Source organism: Bactrocera neohumeralis, chromosome 4, assembly GCF_024586455.1.
Source record: "Bactrocera neohumeralis isolate Rockhampton chromosome 4, APGP_CSIRO_Bneo_wtdbg2-racon-allhic-juicebox.fasta_v2, whole genome shotgun sequence".
In the NCBI taxonomy this organism is placed as follows: domain Eukaryota; kingdom Metazoa; phylum Arthropoda; class Insecta; order Diptera; family Tephritidae; genus Bactrocera; species Bactrocera neohumeralis.
Window position 1 is genome coordinate 66,725,670 of NC_065921.1, and position 22,115 is coordinate 66,747,784.

Here is a 22,115-nt window from a genome sequence, read left to right on the forward strand (position 1 = left end):
AAGCGTGTTCACGTTAGCCGGTGTTCACGTTAGACGGTGTTCACGTTACCGCGAGTGCACTGTACTAAAAAGTGGCGAAAAAGGCTTAGTAAAAATAATATTATGGCCGGCTATTTTGAGCATAGAATCTCTTTAACTAATTTAGTGATCTACTCAAACAGAATAAACCAGAATTGATCAATAAAAAGCTGTAGTGTTCCACCAAGATAACCTTTTGAATGAGATGTGTTACCATACCCTCCATATTCGCCAGACTTATAACCTTCGGACTATTGCTTGGGTTTTTGGAACGCGAGAACCTTCCCCTCAAATCAGGACTGGGTCAAAACTTTTATGAGCATGGAATCAATCTATTTCCCGAAAAAAGGCAAGAAGTATGAGATCAAAATGGAGAATATATAATTTCAAAAAATGTTTTACGTAATATATGTAAAATCGTCTTTAAATTGCACTGTAAAAAAATTAAATTATTTAGTGAAATACCCAATAAAACAAGAAAGGACGGAAAAGCCCACATAAGGTCTCGAAGAAATGAGATTACAGTTACATTTTTAGGTTTTAATTGAATATCTTCCATTTAACTTATAGGCATTAGGTGGATCTGCTTCTTAACCACATTGTGATTGGTACCACACTGGACCTACTTCCTATTTATGCCCTTAATTTCTAATAATGAAATTTATTAAGTTGGAGGCCTTTACTTTTCGTAGTATAAGCAATTTTACACTTTTTTGCGTAACTAAGGTTCATTTCTCTTTAGATGTAAAAAATCTAACGCCGAAGAATATATAATCGCTAAGCGTCTTGCAGTAAAAGAATAAAGTTACGAGGTCTTCTTTTGTAGAGAAATTGGAATTGGATCTTAGATATGCCCAGCGTCTAACCGATCTGTTATGGCATCATATGCTATTCATAATCATATTTAATAGACCTTATAAAATAGCGCCTAAAAGACGTTGGATGACTTAACTAGCAAACCTTAAGGAACACCGGATCCAAAAATTTCCGCAAATTTGAAAACAAAAAATCATTTATTTCTATTTGTAAGTTGTATATAAGTATGTTTATCTATTATATAGTGAATTAATTAACTTATCCCAAACCAACACCGCTGCATCATATTCATCACGTGCCAGGCGCATCGCCGTCGTTAATGGGTAGCCATTAGTAATGATGATGGTAATGATTTCGCAGGCGTCTTGATGTATCAATATGCACAATTTTGCAATAAAAAAATATATATTTGTATATTTATTTATTTTTATTAAATATATCCTTTGACGTTTACATAGGTAGGTGTTTGACAAGTGTTGGCTGAGATGCTCTGCGCCAACGAGTTAAAAGTTCCTTTTGCATATTTTTATGGGTAGTTGTTAGTGCATAATTAAATCAACCGCAATAAGATATTAAAATGCACAACTCAAATTTCCCACACATCCGCTTAATATTGAATGTGTGCCGAGTGGCTTTGAAAATCTCATTAAGAAGTTGCTAAGAAACGGCTTATATTGGTTGTAGGCTCATGCCAAACAAACAACAACAAAATCACTATCCAAATAAGAGTTAAATACGTATAGATACATACATACATACATACATATGTACTTTCATGCAGTCAAAGGCAGAAGTTTTGCAGTCCTTGACAACTCCCCTCAAGAGTGCAAATCTCGATGGAATTTTTAGGCATATTGCCTCCGTTTGTTGACTGTTCATACATACATACATATGTGGCAGTTATGTTTCGTTATAATTTGCCTTTTGTGTAGTTATTATTCATCACCGCCGCATTTAGTCAGCTTGGTGGTCGATTATGTGTACCCTTTTCATCTTCATTATCCCGTTAACCCACGTGCCGAATACGGCACGCTGGTTGGCTGACAGCGCTTTGTCGCGTTGCCAACCACTCAATCTCACGCACTGTTGCGACTGCTTGGAGGGTGTTATTTGTTGCTGTTGGTCCATTTGAGGCTTTTTACAAACGTACGGTTACTTTAACGAGTGTATCAACGGCCGCCGCCTAATGCCAGACACGTGCAGACGTACAGCCGTCTGTGTCACCACCGCCGCCTCCGCACGCAACGTGTGCGCTTTCCCCCTCCTCGCAAAAGCTGTACCTGCTATTGCACTTTGCATCACCTTGTATCACATTTCATAATATTTTGACTTTGGTTGGTGGATTAATTAACACCGAACAGACGTTTGGAACTGATGAATGAATACATGAGTGGGGTTTCCCGCTCCCCCACTCATTTAGAAAGCCTTTTCGTACATCAGGTTTTAAACATTCTTGGATTTTGCTACAGTCTTGCATGGCTGGCAGAAATATTAAGTCTTATATTTGATCACAGTTATTTTATTCCCCTTAAAAGTGCCTGGTTATCTGATTGATCTACGTCAGACGAAAGTCACGTCGTAATGTGGAAAATATGATAACTTATAGTATGTATATAGAATCCGACTGATCTTCTTAAGTTGGGAGTAGGGCTTTAAATTTTTTTCAAATGAATAATATATAATCTCACATTAAGTCTGTTTATCCAGCAGAAAACGTCGAAGAACCTATACCTATAAAGTATCAGCCTTAGCCGTGTTCGTCTATCTTTCAGCATATACTCGAACTAGTCCTTCAGTTTTTGAAATATAAATCTGAAGTTTTGAACCCGTTCTTTTCTCCCTAAGAAGCTGCTCATTTGATATAACCGGCGATATCGTACCACTTTAGCATGTAGCTGCCAAACTAGCCGAAAGATCGGTATCAAGTGCTTGCATGGAAAACTCTTTCATTTGACGAGATATCTTCATGAAATTCGGCATGGATTATTGTCTAAGGCAGCTGTAAAATCTCCTAAGAAATTGTTCAGATCGAGCCACTATAGCATATGGCTGCCATACAATCTGATCGTTCAAAGTTCTTGAAGGAATCTTTCGTATCTGTAAAGGGTATTATATTTATTTCACAGGGGGCCGCGCCCGGGCGCAACGTCTTGGGGGGCTGCAAAATGGTATTTAAAAACTCCAATTCGGGCAAAAATTCCTGCAAATTGTGTCAAAAGTATACAAGATATAGGGCGAAAATGGGTTTTTTCTATGGCTTTTAATAATATGTCTTGTAAATTTACTATCAATTTCCTCAAAAACTGTATTGTGGGAATTTTGGAACTTCAGAATTTGCGTGGCTTCTAGTTCCTAAATTTTATATACTTAATATCGAAGATATTTTGTAAAAATTCACTTTTGTTTGAACCACCTCCTGAAACTTGTAGGTAGGTAGATAAAGGGGGGCGGCAGAACATCCTTGGCCCCGGGCGCCCGAAGTTATAGCTACGCCACTGGTATCACCTAAAACTAAGTGAGCTAGATATAGGGTTATATATATATAAATGATCAGGATGACGAGAAAAGTTGAAATCCGGTTGACTCTGTCTGTCCGTCCGTCCGTCCGTGCAAGCTGTAACTTCAGTAAAAATTGAGATACTTGTATCTTGATGAAACTTGGTAAGTAGGTTCCTTAGTACAAAAAAAATTTTGAGTTCGTAGATGGGCGTAATCGGACACCTGCCATGCCCACAAACAGCCATTAAGCGAAAACATATAAAGTGCCATAACTAATTACTATAACTATTACTTTGTAATTTGACACAGGGTATCGCGGTAGCAAGGGGCATTGTGTGTAAAAAATGAAATGAAAAAGTGGTCGTGGCCACGCCCTCTAATATGTTTAATGTACATACATATCTCCTAAACCACTTAAGCTACAACAACCAAATCCTACCGACAGTGTGAAAATGAATGAAATCGGAGGGTAACACCGTTCACTCTATAACGGTACTGTTTAAAACTACTACGGATAAAAGCGCGATAAATCAATAACTAAATACGCCAGAGGCATCAAAATTTCCCACCGAGATGGTATGAGAGAGCTTTATGGGAGCCGGTGTGAAAATTGAACGCTAGGCGTGGCACCGCCCAGTTTTTGGTGCAATCCCATATCTCGGGAGCCGACCACCCGATTTCGGCATACTATTTCGGATATAAAAATGGAGCCAAAAGGCTCCATCCAAACTCCACCTCGGTCGGGTGTAATACATGCAATGGATGGAGCCATCTTAAGACCTGCTCAGGCCTAAAGGGACATAGGGATTGGACCACGAGTTGCGTGGCCCCATGTTGCCAACGCACTACTGCCACATGAGCCTCTACGGCTGTGCAATCTGAATTCGCGTACTGCGCCGCCACTCACGAGTAGCAACAGAGGACCTCCACGGTCCCCAGAAGCTCAAACAGGCAACATAGCTCCCATTCTGACTTGAACACCATCAAAGCTTTGTCTAACCTGAAGAGACAAGATGACTGAATTGAAGTTCAATTCAATGGTCATACCTCTTTGGACCCGAAGAAGTGCGCCAGCTACCGGCAATTCACACTACACCCTTCGGTAGACAAAACCAAGCGATGTGTTTCCCCGACGGCTGCGAAAAATGCCAAAAGACTGCGCGCCACTTACTTTCACCAATGCGGAGATTCAGAATGTCATCAACAAAGCGAAATCGTTTAAATCCAATGGCTAGGGTTACCATATTGGTCTCAGTCAAAATTAGTCCCGTTGCAAATTCAGCTAATAGGCTTAAAAAATTGCTCATTCCAGATTCGGATTGAACACACCGGTGATTAGTAAATTATATAAGTAAATTCAGCAAATTTTATACCGAATAAAATTGTATGCCGAAAAAAACCTCCGCGAGTTGAACTTGGTCGAGGTTTGGAATGCAACCAAGAATGATATGATTCATGTAAATGCATCCCAAGTAGACTAAAACTCTGTGATGCTCACTTTTTTCACGCACTCGCTCAAAAAATAATAATAATTAAAAGAAAATCGCCGATTCAGGAGGAAACCAGGGAATCAGTGCATTTTTCAATTAAATCAGGGAATCGGTAGCGAAGGTCAAAATCAGGGAATTCTTTGACAAATCAGGGAATATGGTAACCCTACTATTGACCCTGATGGAATCAACATGCTTATGGTAAAGCATCTAGGCTCGACGGGAGTAAGCTACCTCACCAAGGTCCTCAATCTGTCGCTGACCACTCTTCAAATGGCCGACGTGTGGAAAGTCTGAAGAGAGGTCCCACTACTGAAACCTGAGAAACCCACCAACAAAGGGGAGCCCGATAACTCTCCTCTCCCCATTAGTGAAGACACTTGAGGCCTTGCTACTCCCGACCTTCACTCACCACCTGAGCCTAGCCAACCACCAGCATGGATTCCGAAAAGTGCACAGAACCACCACAGCACGCTCAGATAGTTCGTGGCCCCAACCAGAAACCACCCTGTGAGAGAACGATCCTCGTAGCGTTGGACTTGTCAAAAGCTTTTGACTGAAGAGGTAGACAATGAACTACTTGAGCGGTCGTCAATCATGCGTACTGTTTCGAAGAAAAAATCTACGTTGATGATTTCTCGCTTCTTCACTGCACGGAACCTATGGCTCCTCCCCACCAAATTCACAGCGACCATATTCACGAACTGAACAAAGGAGTATAGACTTGAGCTTAATATTACAGTCGATGATATCAAGATTCCGACAGTCATCAATCCTAAGATTTTAGATGTAACATTGATAGTCTATGGTCCTTCACTTCTCATACGACCGCGATTATCGCCAAGGTACAGAGACGCAACAAAATCCTCAAGTCAAGTTTTCAAAAAAATCACCCCCGCAGCCACCTGCTTGGAGCGTAACCGCCTCCTAGGACCATCAAGAGGTCTTTCCTCAATTATGTCGACGACATCGAAAAATACGCCGACCGGACTTCGGACGCAACTAATTTCCGACAGGTACTGACCGCCATTCACAGTGGAGCTATTAACACCTTCACCGACTCCCTTCCAGTGAATGGCGTTCTTGGAGTCAAATCACCACCCATTGCAGACGAAGAGCTCGAGTTGCTGCGAGAAACGAGAGTGACCCTTGCGCAGCTTCGCTCTGGATATCGTAGCAGGTTAAACTCCTACTTGTCCAGAATAGACCCCGACATATCCAACATATGTCCTGCGGGCAATGAGTCTTCGCATGACACTGGCCACCTCTTTGCATGCCCCGCCAACCCCACACATCTGACACCCTTTTCCCTTTGGTCCAACCCCGTCGAAACAGCACGTTTCTTGGGCCTCCCGTTAAATGACGTCGACGACAACTTTGATAATACTTACCGTCCTAACGGGGACTAGATAACCGTTAAAACAACAACTACAATAATCATAGCAACTTGTAGCAAGAATATAAAAATAGAGTATACATATTTTCTTTAGTGACATTCAATGTATTTAAACGCCAAAATTCGCAAAATCGATTTCCACATTTCTACATACTATCCCATAGGTTGATAATAAGCGATAAATATGTAAGTATATAAGATGGTGACGGCCTGCTTTGGGTAGTCAATATCCACTCGCAAAATAATTTTGGTATACTGTTGTCGAACGGCAGCTATACTCGCGCTATTATAAATACATAATAGGTGTGTGTAAATCTAATTTTAAATTTATATTAGCAATTTATTTGCTTTAATTTTTATTAACTAAACTACGTTCCGTGCGTTATTTTTCTAGAGTTTCTAAACTACTACTAAATATGGCTTCCATTCATTTGCGATTGGCACGCCCACGTTTGCGTTGGGGATGCTGTTCTTCCTCATCATCCGAGCTGCCTGACTCTTCGATAACTTTGCTGCGTGCACCAGTGCGCGGTTTGTTTGTTGCTACTTTCGCCGCTTTTCTACTTCTGTCGCGCGCCGCTGATGCTGAGTTTGCTACCCCACGTCCACCCCGCGCTGTTTGCGCACTCTCTTCCTCTTCCGACGATGAGGAATCCGCAACGGTTGCACGCGCACGCGCATTTTTCTGTTGTTTTTGTTTTGCAGGCGCTTCATCGTCACTACTGCTTGTTGTTTCGCTGCTGGAAGATTTGTCACGCTTACCGCGTCGGCTACTGCCCGCACGTTGTTTGCTACCACCTGCCTTTTTACCTTTTTGGGTTTTGGCAGGCGCTTCGCCACGGCCAGCGCTCGAGTCGCCACCACCACCACCAGCTTCCTTATCTTCGCGCTCCTTTCCGTCATTTACTTCCAAGCATTCATTGATACGTGTTTCCAACTCCATAACGGCGGCTTTAAGTTCGGGTTTAGCCAGTTTTGATGTGTTACTTATGATCAACTTGAACGACTGATATACTTCGTCGATTTGTACTTTATCCTTGAAATGTTGTACATTGTCTAGCAGTTTTTTTACGGCGCGTTCATTGTAGGAAAGCAGACTCAGACAGTAGGCAATGTCGCGCCATTGGCGTTCTTCACGTGTCACTGGGAAGCGCAAGCACAATTTCTCCACCAAAGTTTCGACCTGTCGATCCTTTTGTATCAGACCCAAAATGTAACGCATAATCGTGCGATATTTTTCCTCTTCGATATTCAAACTAGTATCGCTCAATTTCGATATGATGTCCGGCAAGACATTGTACAGGATGTTCGATTTGTTAGCGATCTCTTTAAAGAACTGCTGCGTAATATTCTTGATTTCCGCGTCAGCGTCCACAATACACATAGCCAAATCGGCAATCTGTCCTTTCACGCGTATCATTTCGTGCAAAATGAGATGCGAAAGCATTTTCACCGCCGTCAGTCGTAATTCAGTATTACTTTCGTGCAGCGTCGAGTAGAAATGACCCGTCCAGGGTTCGATTATATTGGGAAAACGGAAGGTCAAATCGGATAAACCAATTACAATATTACATTTGATCTTAATATTTTTCGTGTGATTCAAGATGTTCATAAGGAAAGGCATATTCGCTTCGCAGAACGTTGAGGAAACGCACATGAAGCGAATGAGCGTAAGCGTGGCCGCTTGTTGCAGTGATTGATCCCGATACTTAACGGGATATTTGCATATTTCCATGACGTAGGGAAATATTTTTGTAAGCAGTGAGTTTTCGTCTTGTAGTAGTACATTCTCGCAGATATGGTTAATAAGCTCAGCTATATTGTCTTCAGCAGTGGCACCAACAAGATCCTCGTCTGGCTGTAAAGTTAAAATTAACAAAGTCATTATTAAGCATAAAAAAAACAATTGTCTCCTTGGTTTCACTCACCTCCTGTTGTGGTTCGGCAGCTGTACCCGACAATCGTTTCAACGATTCCGTCGCTGACATATTCAAATTCCCCGTCTTTCGTCTGTTCGTGTTGAATGCGTTCTTCTTTTTTTTCTCTTCACATTCGGTCAACTCTTGTCTAAATTTCATATTATTATAGACATCGATATCGAGAAAGATCATCTCTTTCATTGTCATATAGCCAATGGTGAAGAGGAAGCGTGTTAGTAAAAATACAGGCATACGTTTTTGCTGTGGCACTGCAGCAATCTGTGACTGAGTTGGTTGTGTCTCCGGTATGGGCTGCGAAAAGGGTGTTTCAAGCGCGTGCGCTTGCTGCGATGGTGTAATATCGGTGATACATATAGCATAATCACGGAATTTTTTCAATAAGCCAACAACAATTTTTTGACAAATAACATCCGGCGTCTGACAGAGGTGATAGAAGAATTCCAACGTACGCATTGCTAGCTTATCAAAATCTGGCACGCCGGGATGAAAGAAATACCGTTGGAAGAATTCGATTACTTTTTGCACAAGTGCTGCATCTGGCTCATAACGTTTGTAGAATTTCGAGTGTGCGCTTGAATCGATAGAGTTCAGCATAAACTCCATGCAACCAGTATAAACACGTGGATCGGATTTGGCACGTTCGCCCAAGCCAATCGTTTCAATTACATTAATATTTGCCGATGCAATGGACGACTTGGCATGTGATGCCATTATCAGCAGCTGTAATGCTAGGCGAGATTCATTGTCGGTTGTGCCCTCTAATTTCTGCGTAAAACGTTCAAAAAGCACTTGTATAATAGCAGCATCAATATCGTCCGTGGATACCCATTCGCGCATCAAACACTCCATGGCTGTGTAATGACCATATTCGAGTTCCTCAAGAAACCTCATAAGATTCTGCACGACCTTAATGCCATGTGCCCTAAATTTGCAAAAGAATATTGTATGAAGATACACATATATATGAATAAACACTCTTCAACCAACCTGCCCGTTTGATCGGTAGTGAATAGTACTTTTTTGTAGGCATTAGAAACCGCATCACGTTTTTCCTTATCCGAAGACCATACCAGATACAACATCTGTCGCATACCACCTTCAGTGCCTTTAATACCAAATAAATAACCAGTGGTAAAGAGATCAACAGCTTCAAATACATCAGTGTTAGTTTTGGACAGCAATAATTCTTGAATTTTTGGCACAGCTTTTGTTATGACTTTAGAAAAATCGATCGAGTCTTGTAAAAACTGTACGGTCTTGATTTGTGTGCCCAGCTCTTCGTTCTATAATTTGAGGAAAGTATGTTTACTTCTTCAAAACGATTTTTTTTTGAAATGAATAGTAAACTTACGCTGTCTTTGCACCCGTTTGCCAGAAAGATGTATGATTTTAACAATGCCATATAATAGGCGCATTGTTCTTCTAGTTTTAGAGTATGCCTGCAATAAATATTATAATTCTAAGTCAATTCTTCAAACTGTACGGCTTGAAAATATATACCTCAATTCAGCGTTGCCGGCAACATGGTCGGCTTTTCGCAACAAATTAACTGCCTCACGATATTTCTTCTCCAACAACAATGTGGAAATGCGTTGTATCATATCTTCATAGTTCTCTTGCGTATTCTCTGGCAAATCTTCGGTACCTAATACAAAGCAAATAAAAAGTATAAATAAATATTAATATGTATGTACATAGAAATAAATGTATATCTATAATATACATACATATATACAAATAAGTTTACTAACATTCTTTCAAGTGTGTCTCTACAATGGGTAATATTTCTGGTATTAACACATTCCATTGCTCATCCAATTCCTCGGCTTTTTTACGCTCCTCCGCCAACACTTCACTTAATTTCTCCATTTTCTCACATTCTTCCGCATGTTTCTTTATTAGCTCTTCTAACGTTAGTTTAGCTGCAAAAGGATTTCGTTCCAAAAATGATTTAATAAGCTGCACAGCATGTTTGCGTACAGAGGAAGTTTTATCTTCCAAACGATCGACAGCTTCACATAACACTTTTAACTGGAAAGACAACGGTACCGCGTTTTCTTCCTTCATATTATTCCAAATTTGTAAAACTTTCGCGCGCACATGCGCTGACACATCATTAATGTGCGCCAATAAATTTTCAAGAAATTCATTTCGCGCCTCTTTCAATTCTTCTGACATCTCTTCTGAGGTTAGCTCACCAACGATTGCATCGCCCATAATTTGTAAAATACAATTTCGAAGTGTATGAGATTCGCAATTCAACAGCTCATCACATAATGTAGAAAGATGTGGTATCATTAGTTTTGGAGCTATGGTTGCTAGTTCCATTAAAAAGTTAGAAAAGTTTCTTGATACCACCGTATCAGCTGAATCGACGGTTAGAGTCTCTACAATATCCTTAATGAGTACTGAGAAAACACTAGATATACCATACTCTTCCTGCAATACATTTATACCGCTTGCAATCGATAGAGCAGCATGTTCGGTCGTTCGTAATATTTGTAAAATACGCACGGGAAAAGTGAGCGCATGATTGTAGCGTTTTATGGCGGTACCGAAAATTTGAAAAACCGTATCTGTAATATGTCGATTATCTGAACGGGGTTGTATTAATTCGAGTGTACGATAGCAAATGTCACAAATTAAATTTACAAAATTTTCTTCAGCTACAGGTGGATCCCAAAGTTTTTCCAGCGGAAACTGTAAAATATTAAAAAGTTGTACAAGAAAACGACCACGCTTAGAATCCCAATCAGGGTATTGCTCAAGGGTTTCAGTTTGTTTCGAACGTTTTTTCTGTTGACTCTGCTGTTGTTGTTGTTGAACCTGAGCACAAACACTATCAATACGTCTCACTACATTGACTTGTAAAAATAGTGACATTTTTGATAAATTCAGATATTTTTGACGGTCTTCTAAGCTGTGTGCTGTGTCACTACTGGATAATATTGGCGCTAGCCTCTGACCAAGCTTGTCTACAGTAATGTACAGTAAATCAAAGGCTCGCATTAGATTGGTAACAGTTGCCGCATCACAACCGCGTCCTTCAATTATAGTAAAATATGTATCAAAATGATCAAAGAGATAGAACGGATCACCTTGTTGTACCATTTGTTTGCACACTTTCAAAAGAAAATCAAGAATTTATTAATGCGTGTTAAAATATAAAAATAAATAAGTTTCACTAACATCGTAAACGTTCCCCAATTTCATTTGGCGCATAAACTTGTTTCACATAGTAACTATCTCCGCTTGAGTTTAGCAGCTCTGCATTGGCGGTAGGTAACACGAATTGGAAATCCATGGCGCGCTATTTTCAAATAAGATTTCTAATTTCCCTCACTTTCTCGTTGATTTTCACACAATATTTTGTATTGTTTAACTTATCAATTAACCATTAATTGTTAAAAACAAAACAATTGGAAATGTAATGTTATAACTAAGCATTCACAACAATAAAAAATTAATTTCTTCTGTGCGACGCTTGCTGCCGTCAAAATTGAATTAACGTCAAACAAAATCAACTGACGCTGAAAACACAGAGTTGTTAAGAGTACTGTACGAACACTAAACTCACTGATCGTCAATTTGTTTGAATTTAATGCACTTCGAATTTTATTTTATTTTTTGGCGAAATTTTACGTTTTTAATGGGCACGATTACGATTCTTGCGGCGCCGCGATTTGATGGTACCGATGGATAGAGGAGGTCCTCAGGATTAAAAAATATATACACATATACCGTCCTCAGACGCATAGTTTTCGAGATATTTCACTTCAAAGTTCCACAATTTTACATGCAATTCACTCTTATTTTGTTTTTCTTTACATGTCATGACAAATACCGCCGCAAGAATCGTAATATTGCCTTTAAACGGATTAACGTTGTTTTTGTCTCTATTCATATATAAATTGACGAGAATTTTTCTTTTTTTATTGATTTTGTATACTAAACTTGTTCGCGTTTTACATTACATTTATATATATTACTTATTTCCCTTTCTTCCGCTTTGCTCCCTTTCCATCGCCTGTACCACTTCCATCAACTCCACCTTTGCCACCTTTCACGACCATCGGAGGACCACCATTTACTTTTTGCATACGTCCAACTTGCATATCTTTTAATTTGGCTTGTAACTTTTTCTTAGCCTGTGCAAGATCAGCTTCTTCGCGGACGGTCTTGGCTGGTTTAGGGTGTAAGAATTTGACTCTTTCCTCTCGTTTTACTGCCTCTCCACATCCATGGACCTCCGGCAATCCGTGTTTGAAGCAAAATCGTTTACGGCATAGCTCACAATCTTGGCCCATAAGTTTTGTTTTTGTTTTGCATCGCGCATAATCGCATAAGTTATCTACATCTTTTACTGCAGTCAATACATCATCTAACTTTAAATTAACGACTTCTGTGGGAATGCGTTCTAAAAGCTCTAAGGTGTTATTGGTGCCATAGTTTGGACGAGTTTTTCCTGGCGCTATCGGAAAAAGTGGTTCATCTAGAGCTGCTTCAGTAGAGTTTGAATTTTTTGATGTCGAATCCGAAGGAACTGTCTTATTTGTATTACCTAAAAGTAAATATTAATATTTTCTCTTTGTAAGTTTATTTAAATCATTTATTTTCACCCTTCTTTTCCATTTGTTTCCTAAAGTTTTGTTTACACTCCAAATGAAAATGTTAATCAAATACAGCTGATTTTGAGAACGAAAGTCGACTATTAATTCTACAGGGTGACACTAAAAGTGGAAAACCGAATACGTGTTTGAAATATTTTTAAAACATTCACAGCAGAAAACGGAATTTGTACAGTAAACTTTTGTTTTAGGTTAAGGTCTATTTAAAATATTGATTAGTCGAAAAAGTGTTTTCGTATTTTGTCAATAGATGTCGTCGCAGCCGTATATCTCCTGTGCTACCAACCATATTGTGTTGGAAAGGTGAGACTTTAATAGCGCAATTCTGTGAGCAGTCTCTAGTCATTATTTGAGACATTTTGAGATAACGGAGCATCTCGACAGGATAAAATTTATGTCATACTACTGTATTGCCGTGCTGACTCCATATTGCTTATACTAATTAGTATTCCATATATTGTAAGCAATAAGCTGTCACTTCAGCAGTTTGACAGCGCAGTTTTCATTTCTATGAAAATTTCGAAGAGGCAACATATCCGATTTGCACATATGCCGACGGTATTTTCGTCACGGTAGAGGAGTACCATGTATTTTCATTTACATTTTATTACCTTGTACCATGATTTTCATTTCGGTAATATGAAATTTAGTAGAGCGAGTATTAAGACGGTTGAGTTATATTATAAAAATAAAGTACATTTTCAAATTTTTCCAAAAAATTAATAAATTAATTTACAGAAAAATTATGCAAATGGGGTTGGGTATGAGCGAAGTCTTAAATTTTATAAACTTAAACAAGCATAAATCAAAATATCATTGCTTATTTTAAATCTATTATTTTAATTGATATATTAAATTTATGCCACAATTATTATATAGTAGTCCATAAATATGAATTCTTATTTTTCCCAGAAATACATTTGTAAAAAAAAGGATCTGTATCCTTTTTTCATTTTCCACATAAAAGATTTATGGAGTTCAAGAGCTCAAAGCAAGCGCTACATCAACCAGGGATAATCTCTGACATCAACTACCACCCGACGGCATTTCGAAATGATAAAATAAATTTTCAAGAGCTCAAAATATGCGCTACATCAGCTTGAACCTACCTACCCGACGCATTTTCGCAAATGATTATGTTATGATAACAAATGCCCACATACAGATTTGGCAATGGCGATAGCAATACGTTTGACAGTTAGTACAACATAAATTTTATCCTGTCGAGATGCCCCGTTACATTCATCAAACGGTTGTGAACCATTTAAAAAAATGCTGGCTACAAAAAGATGCTCGATGTTTGGGTAACACATGAATAAATAACTTCCATTACACTAATTTATTTTATGTAATAACACTTTGAAGAATTGTAGAAGACAAAACTGTGAATTCTGGTCGAATAAAATTTTTATTATGAAAAGTTAATTAACAATGTCCTTAAATAGTTTATCAACTCGTTGCTCCTTATTCGCATGAAAGCTAGCTTTCCATTGCGTCGCCGAAAGTCTGTAGGTTTCAACACGGAATTTGTTGTAAAGTAATCTACCGAATGGTGTACTCTTTAGCATGTTTGTTTTTTCTGCTAGTTCTTTTACTATACGCGCTTTCTGGGCCTCCTGTGCGGCCACAAAACAACTGTCCACAACTCGTGAACCGAACTTAGAGGTGGCTAAGTCCACATAGAAACCCTCCATGTATCTAATGAACTTCTCTCGAGATTTCTCGCCTATATATTTACTTTGCAGGAACGCATCAACGATATGTGAACCATTTGGTGTATTAAATATGGTCACTAGTTGTTCGGCAGGTGTGTCCAATATACAGTTGACCAAAAAAATAGGCTTATTGAAACGCAAAATGTGTTGAACAATAAGTGAGCCATGAAGATGTACGAAAGCGCTGTTATCCGCTTGTGTTACTTCATACGGCTTCAATTTGATTAAACAATGAAAGAAGCTCTTAACTTTTTGCTTATCGCTCGCAGGTGTGTGAAGCGCTGTTTGTAACGATACTATACTTTGAGCTTGCTTCGAACCGATGCGTAGACAGGCGCCAACAAGCGTCTCTACTACACCGGTATGGCCAATTTTTAGTAGATCTTCAATGTCATTAACTAATTCGTTGAAAACGTTTTCAAAATCTTCCTTTTCTTTAATATGTTGCAAAAGCTTTTGCACGGCAAAATTAGTTAATTGTTCTTTAGCTAATAAAGATAAACGTCCGGTAAAGAGCATTGCATAAAGTTGAGTCAATAATTTTGGACCAGCTATAGTGATCAAAGTTTCCAATAAAATAACGGATGATTGGTATTCAAAAACCTTTGGTAACTTGACAGTAGGTTTTTCTTCTTCCGCGCCTTCAGCATTTTTACTTCCAACTTCCTCAATTTTCTCCGATGACTCTTCGTCGTCGTCCAATATTTCTATTTTCTTATCCTTTTCTTCGCCAATGTGCTCAACTTTAAGGAATGCTTCCATTAATATTTTTTTTCCAAAATGTTTCAAAAGTTGTTTGTCTGTTGCGCGTAGTGCAATACAAATAACCCCTAGTAGAGCTGAGGATAGTTCTTGATATGGAAAATCTGAGAATTGAGGCCACATTTCTAATCGTTGTGGAAATTCCTTTAGCACATCCAACCATTCATCTGGTACATTGTACAGTTTTCGATTTTTTGCCATGTCAGCACCACCCTTCTCGAACGCCACCTTTGCCACATGCACACCGGCCAAGCTGAGGATACTAGTTCTCATAATATGATTAGCACAGGGGTCCCAAACGAAATCTTCCAAATTGTTAAGTAAGAACTTACTCACACGATCGACAAACTTGCTGCACTGCTTACGGTGGTCAGCGCTAAAGTCAGATTCAGCGTTATACGATTCTTCACTAAAAGCTGTCACTTCAGTTTTAAGCCGTTTCGGTGCAGATGGTTGATCCGCTGCATCTGTATTATCATCGGCTTCACCTACATTCTTTAGGCTCGCTTTTCCTAAAGCTCTCAAAAAGGCTATTTCAACCATTTTTTGTAAAACGTGTGATGCAAAGCGGTCGGAACAGATCGGCCGAAAATTATCAGCAAATACATTAAAGAAACGTTCCAAATTTTCTGCGTCCACAAATCCAATCAACGACTCAAGCACTTTACACACAATTTGATTGGATGCCAAATGAATCTCTTGTTCATTCGTTTGTGCAAATACGTTGTTAGCCATATTAACTATAAATAAGAAGCGGTACAATGTAATATGTTCCAAGAACACACAAATATACCTTTTTCTTCGACATCCTCAAATCCATTTTTCATTGCATCCAAAATATTAATGAAGTAATTGTACTGATCATCATCAATGTGGGTACCGCGACCATAAATTCCTTGTTTGGCAAAACCCTTTGCATTTCGAAGAAATCTACTATTTTTCTTCTTTTTCCTCTGACGCTTTTTATTTTGGTCGACTGCAAAACCATTAACTTCGGACTCCATACTTGAAAAAAATGGAACTTTAATTATTTTCAATTGCAAATGTATAGAACGTGTTTTAACAAAATAAACTGTCAATAGCCATAGCAAAATAAACTGAAAAAACGTGCAAACATCAATGCTGACAAACAATTTTTTTTATCAAAGTGTTACCAAGTTTATGATGGAAATGCAGCAGAGAACGTTTAATCAGAGAACGTTTAATATAGAGAAGGTTCACGGTGCTGCCAATTTTACGATATTTCATTTTTTGGAGGGGTACTCTTTTCTATTAGTGGATTTCACCACAAAAAGAGCGGATTTCAGCAATATTTAACAGGAGCGTCGAAAATAGCAGAATTGAGCATTTTCAGTGTTAAATGAGAAAAATTATGCTAATTTCAATGTACGCTTACAGATTCGCATATTTACAATGCGCCAACGGCTATGGATATCATTTATATACATATGTACATATGTATGTACATATATTTAATAACAAAGCTCATTAGTATGTATGTATGTGCAATTTGACCTATTTAATGATAAATTCCATTAAATCTGTTGAAATGTATAATAAAGAGTAAAGTTTGTATTATTACTTAAATATTTAATTAATCTAATTATAATTAATATAGGTTTATAAAGTTATATATGTATGTACATATTTGTATATGTATGTATTTATTTGCTTTGGGCATTAGAAGTTTCGATAACATCTTAAAAGACGATGTCATATGCATATACATAAATATGTGTACATGCAAACAGATTTTGAAAAACCGTACGCATAAAGTTCACATATTCACATACATTAATATTATCAAAGATAAGAAATATTTAAAAAGTAGCTTTTATTTGGACATTAACTACAAATATTACCATGAAAATAGCATAATTTAATAATAATGTTATCAATTTTGCATGAATTCACAAAAATTCGCAAAATTATATTCATATCAATTGATATGATAGCATGTAAACGTATAAAAATATAAGCCAAAAGGCCAACATGCGTCTGTAATAGCAATGTATATTTCTGAGCATAATTTTCATTCAATACTCAGCTCTGTTCACTCATTTCTGTTAAAATTTCTCCTTCTGAGCCAAAAGTGGTGAAATCCACTAATAGGATTTTGTTAGCTCTTGACAGTTCACACGCTTGTCCGCAGTTGAACCTTCTCTATATTAAACGTTCTCTGACGCCGGCAAATGTTTTGTTTGCGCGTGAAAAATAAGTCGGTAAGCAGCTGTTTGTTTATTATACTTTTACATTTTTTAGTAATTTCTCTACAATTTATTTGATTATTTTATATTTTATAGATTTCCCGACAATAACGCCAGTTGTTCATCATGTTTTCGCTGTGTAAACAATCACATCCCGCTACTGGAGTAGAATTTGCAATTTGCTGTCATTTCTTCAACAATTTTGAGGAGAATCTTGTCGTAGCAGGTGCAAACATACTCAAAGTATATCGTATATTCCCTCATCTAGATGCTGCGCAACGCCAAAAATTGCTAAATATCAATGACTTACGTACACCTCCGAAAATGCGCCTAGAATGTTTGGCGACCTACACACTTTATGGTAACGTGATGTCATTGCAGAGCGTGTCGTTGGCAGGATCACTACGCGATGCACTACTTATAAGTTTTAAAGATGCCAAGCTATCGGTAGTACAGCATGATCCGGATACGTTTGCACTAAAAACACTTTCACTGCATTTTTTCGAAGAGGACGACGTTCGTGGTGGATGGACAGGACGCTACTTCATACCAATGGTACGAGTTGACCCAGACTCTCGCTGCGCTGTAATGCTGGTTTATGGTAAACAGTTGGTGGTTTTGCCCTTTCGAAAGGATAATAGTTTAGATGAGATTGAGCTTGCGGATGTGAAACCCATAAAGAAAACACCTACAGCACTAGTTGCTCGTACTCCAATATTAGCTTCGTACTTAATAGCACTTCGCGAACTTGACGAAAAAATTGACAACGTATTAGATTTACAATTTCTATACGGCTATTATGAACCAACACTGCTGATTCTCTACGAACCGGTAAGAACATTTGCTGGACGTGTCTGTGTACGATCCGATACGTGTGTACTAGTAGCCATTTCATTAAATATTCAACAACGAGTGCACCCTGTAATCTGGACAGTTACTGGTTTGCCATTTGATAGTCTTCAAGTTTTCCCAATACAAAAGCCAATAGGTGGCTGCCTCGTCACTACCGTGAATTCCATAATTTACCTTAATCAGAGTGTGCCGCCGTATGGTGTGAGTTTAAATAGCTCAGCAGATCATAGCACAAGCTTCCCACTCAAGCCACAAGACGGTGTACGGATCTCACTTGATGCAGCCAATCTTACATTTATTGATATTGACAAACTAGTGATTTCGCTTAAAGGAGGTGAATTGTATGTGCTGACCTTATGCGTTGACTCCATGCGCACGGTTCGAAATTTCCATTTTCATAAGGCAGCTGCTAGTGTTCTGACCAGTTGTATGTGTGTTTGTCAATCAGAATATTTGTTTTTGGGTTCAAGATTGGGAAATTCATTATTGTTGCATTTTACTGAAGAAGATCAGAGTACTGTTATAACGTTGGACGAAGTGGAAACAAACGATGCGAACGCTGCAGTTAACGACGAATCTGTACCTAAAGCGAGGCGTATCGAAGACGAAGAGTTGGAGGTAAGAGTATTGACTTACTTATAACATTTAAAAATTAATTGGTTCTCGCTTTTTAGGTATATGGAACCGGTGCTAAAACATCGGTTCAATTGCGGAAATACATTTTCGAAGTTTGTGACAGTTTGCTAAATGTGGGACCAATAAACTTCATGTGTGCTGGTGAACGTGTTGAATTTGAGGAAGACGGTGTTACATTACGTCCACACGTAGAAAACTTAGCTGAGCTAAAAATTGAAGTCGTTGCTTCCAGTGGCCACAACAAGAACGGTGCTTTATGTGTCTTCGTAAATTGCATTACACCCCAAATTATTACTAGTTTTGAGCTGGAAGGTTGCCTAGATGTATGGACTGTGTATGACGATGCTAGTAAAAAGTCTACACGTCACGATCATCATGACTTTATGATATTATCGCAACGCTCAACATCTCTAGTATTACAGACTGGCGATGAGATCAACGAGATCGAAAATACCGGCTTTAGCTGTCAACAACCAACTATATTCGTGGGTAACCTAGGACAAAATCGTTTCATTATACAAGCAACAACACGTAACGTCAGACTGCTGCAAGGAACGCGCCTCATACAAAATGTACCCATCGATGTGGGCTCACCGGTAGTGCAAGTCTCGACTGCAGATCCCTATGTTTGTTTACGTGTACTGAACGGACAAGTGATAACATTGGCTTTACGTGAGACTAAGGGGACTCCACGTCTTGCAATCAATAAGAATACGATCAGTAGTGTGCCTGCTGTGATTGCAATAGCTGCATACAAGGATATATCTGGCTTATTCACAGCTAAGTCGGATGATGTACTCAATCTCACAGGCAGTAATGGCAATTCATTGTATGCTGGTTTGGGATACATGAAAGCGGAGCCGCATATGAAAATCGAAGATGAGGAAGATCTGCTATATGGTGAATCTGGCAACGCCTTCAAGATGAACAGTCTGGCCGATCTTGCAAAACAATCCAAACAAAAAAATACTGATTGGTGGCGCCGTTTGCTGCCTCAAATAAAACCATCTTACTGGCTGATCACGGCTCGTGAATCGGGCACTTTGGAAATATATTCTATGCCCGATTTGAAGTTAATGTATCTAGTTAATGATGTGGGCAATGGCGGTATGGTTCTTAGCGATTCAATGGAGTTCGTGCCAGTGCCACTAAGCAATCAGGAGAACAGTAAAACTGGCATACTTTTGAATTGTATGCCACAGCATGCAAATTCGCCTTTGGCACTCGAAATCAGCATGGTTGGCTTGGGAAATCAGGGCATGCGTCCACTACTTTTAATACGTACGCGTCTAGAATTGCTAATCTATCAAGTGTTTCGCTATCCCAAAGGTCATTTAAAAATACGTTTCAGAAAACTGGAAACACTCAATATGTTGGACGTGCAACCAACAAGTATGGAAGTAGATGATTTGGAAAGCGAACTAGAATCGTATAATTTGCAAGAGCGTTATGTTAGCAAATTACGTTATTTTGCCAACATTAGTGGGCACAATGGTGTGATGGTTTGCGGCGTAAATCCACATTTTCTTTTCCTCACCTCCAAGGGTGAGCTACGTGTACATAAGTTTTATGGAAATGGTGTCGTGCGGAGTTTTGCGCCGTTCAACAATGTAAATTGTCCCTTTGGCTTTTTATATTTTGATCATACAGCCGAGCTAAAGATCTCTGTATTGCCTACCTACTTGACATACGATTCTATTTGGCCAGTGCGTAAAGTACCGTTGCGTTGTACGCCGCGACAGATTGTGTATCATCGTGAAAATCGTGTTTATTGCTTGATCACGCAGACCGAGGAGCCTACTAACAAGTATTATCGTTTCAATGGTGAAGACAAAGAGTTGACCGAAGAAAACAAGGGCGAACGCTTCATCTATCCTAGTGCTTCCAAATTTGCAATGGTGCTTATGAGTCCGGAAACATGGGAAATTGTGCCAGACGCTTCCATACAATTCGAGGAATGGGAACACGTGACAGCATTTAAGATTGTAAAGCTCGCTTATGAGGGCACACGATCCGGTCTTAAAGAGTACCTTTGTATTGGCACAAATTTTAATTATAGTGAAGATATCACCTCACGCGGAAACATACACATTTACGACATCATTGAAGTTGTACCTGAACCAGGCAAACCGTTAACAAAATTCAAATTGAAAGAAGTTTTCAAAAAAGAACAAAAAGGCCCCGTATCAGCCATTTCGGATGTACTCGGTTTTCTAGTAACAGCACTCGGTCAAAAGATCTATTTGTGGCAGTTGAAAGACGATGATCTTATTGGTGTCGCATTTATTGACACAAACATATATGTGCATCAAATAATATCTGTTAAATCGTTAATTTTAATCGCTGATGTCTACAAATCAGTCAGTTTACTACGTTTCCAAGAAGAGTTTCGCACGCTTTCACTTGCATCACGTGATTTTAATCATTTACAAGTCTATAATATTGAGTTCATGGTGGACAACAATAATTTAGGTTTCCTAGTGACAGATGCGGATAAAAACCTTATAGTTTACATGTACCAACCAGAATCTCGTGAATCTATTGGAGGTCAGAAGTTACTACGCAAATCTGATTATCACCTCGGCCAGGCGGTGAATACAATGTTTCGTGTGCAATGTCATCAACGTGGTCAACACCAACGGCAACCATTCCTCTATGAAAATAAACACTTGGTGTTCTTCGGCACATTGGATGGTGCGCTTGGATATTGCTTGCCACTGCCTGAGAAAGTATACCGACGATTTTTGATGTTGCAAAACGTTCTACTATCCTATCAAGAGCATCTGGGTGGTTTGAATCCTAAAGAGTTTCGAACGGTGAAAAGCTCCAAAAAATTATCTCTAAATCCTTGTCGTTGTATAATCGACGGTGATCTTATTTGGACATACACAATGATGTCTACAGCGGAGAAAAATGAAGTGGCGAAAAAAATTGGTACGAGAACAGAGGAAATTCTTGCAGATCTCTTGGATATTGAGCGCATTGCATCGGTGTTCTAATCCAAGTCCCTAACATTACATTTTATTTTTAAAAATAGTATATAAGAATTGTGGAAGACAAGTTTTGTGTACAATAGAGCACCGCGTCCTTGTTTATGAAAACAAGTGGGGTGAATAAATTACATTAGAAATTAAATAATTAATGTATTTTTCATTA

At 38.7% G+C, this 22,115-nt stretch overlaps 4 protein-coding genes across 4 annotated transcripts; 1 reads left to right on the top strand and 3 right to left on the bottom strand.

Annotated features, from left to right (window-relative positions):
* Nucleotides 1-6,303: 6,303 nt before the first annotated feature.
* Nucleotides 6,304-11,977, bottom strand: LOC126757003 (condensin complex subunit 1). The gene is made up of 7 exons (XM_050470545.1): nucleotides 11,349-11,977; nucleotides 9,911-11,281; nucleotides 9,660-9,804; nucleotides 9,511-9,598; nucleotides 9,147-9,442; nucleotides 8,148-9,081; nucleotides 6,304-8,077 (listed from the first exon to the last, which is right to left on the bottom strand). The coding sequence occupies exons 1-7, from the start codon at nucleotides 11,461-11,463 to the stop codon at nucleotides 6,647-6,649; spliced, it is 4,380 nt and encodes a 1,459-aa protein (XP_050326502.1). The 5' UTR covers nucleotides 11,464-11,977; the 3' UTR covers nucleotides 6,304-6,646.
* An 89-nt stretch (nucleotides 11,978-12,066) lies between these two features.
* Nucleotides 12,067-12,895, bottom strand: LOC126757049 (DNA-binding protein SMUBP-2). Its single transcript, XM_050470636.1, has 2 exons — nucleotides 12,779-12,895; nucleotides 12,067-12,720 (listed from the first exon to the last, which is right to left on the bottom strand). The coding sequence occupies exons 1-2, from the start codon at nucleotides 12,789-12,791 to the stop codon at nucleotides 12,149-12,151; spliced, it is 585 nt and encodes a 194-aa protein (XP_050326593.1). The 5' UTR covers nucleotides 12,792-12,895; the 3' UTR covers nucleotides 12,067-12,148.
* Nucleotides 12,896-14,176: 1,281 nt separating this feature from the next.
* LOC126757019 (nucleolar protein 9) lies at nucleotides 14,177-16,357 on the bottom strand. Its single transcript, XM_050470590.1, has 2 exons — nucleotides 16,058-16,357; nucleotides 14,177-16,004 (listed from the first exon to the last, which is right to left on the bottom strand). Exons 1-2 carry the CDS (start codon nucleotides 16,266-16,268, stop codon nucleotides 14,209-14,211), a joined length of 2,007 nt encoding a protein of 668 aa, XP_050326547.1. The 5' UTR covers nucleotides 16,269-16,357; the 3' UTR covers nucleotides 14,177-14,208.
* A 925-nt stretch (nucleotides 16,358-17,282) lies between these two features.
* LOC126757004 (cleavage and polyadenylation specificity factor subunit 1) lies at nucleotides 17,283-22,097 on the top strand. The gene is made up of 3 exons (XM_050470547.1): nucleotides 17,283-17,486; nucleotides 17,568-18,941; nucleotides 18,998-22,097. Exons 2-3 carry the CDS (start codon nucleotides 17,598-17,600, stop codon nucleotides 21,956-21,958), a joined length of 4,305 nt encoding a protein of 1,434 aa, XP_050326504.1. The 5' UTR covers nucleotides 17,283-17,486; nucleotides 17,568-17,597; the 3' UTR covers nucleotides 21,959-22,097.
* Nucleotides 22,098-22,115: the final 18 nt, after the last annotated feature.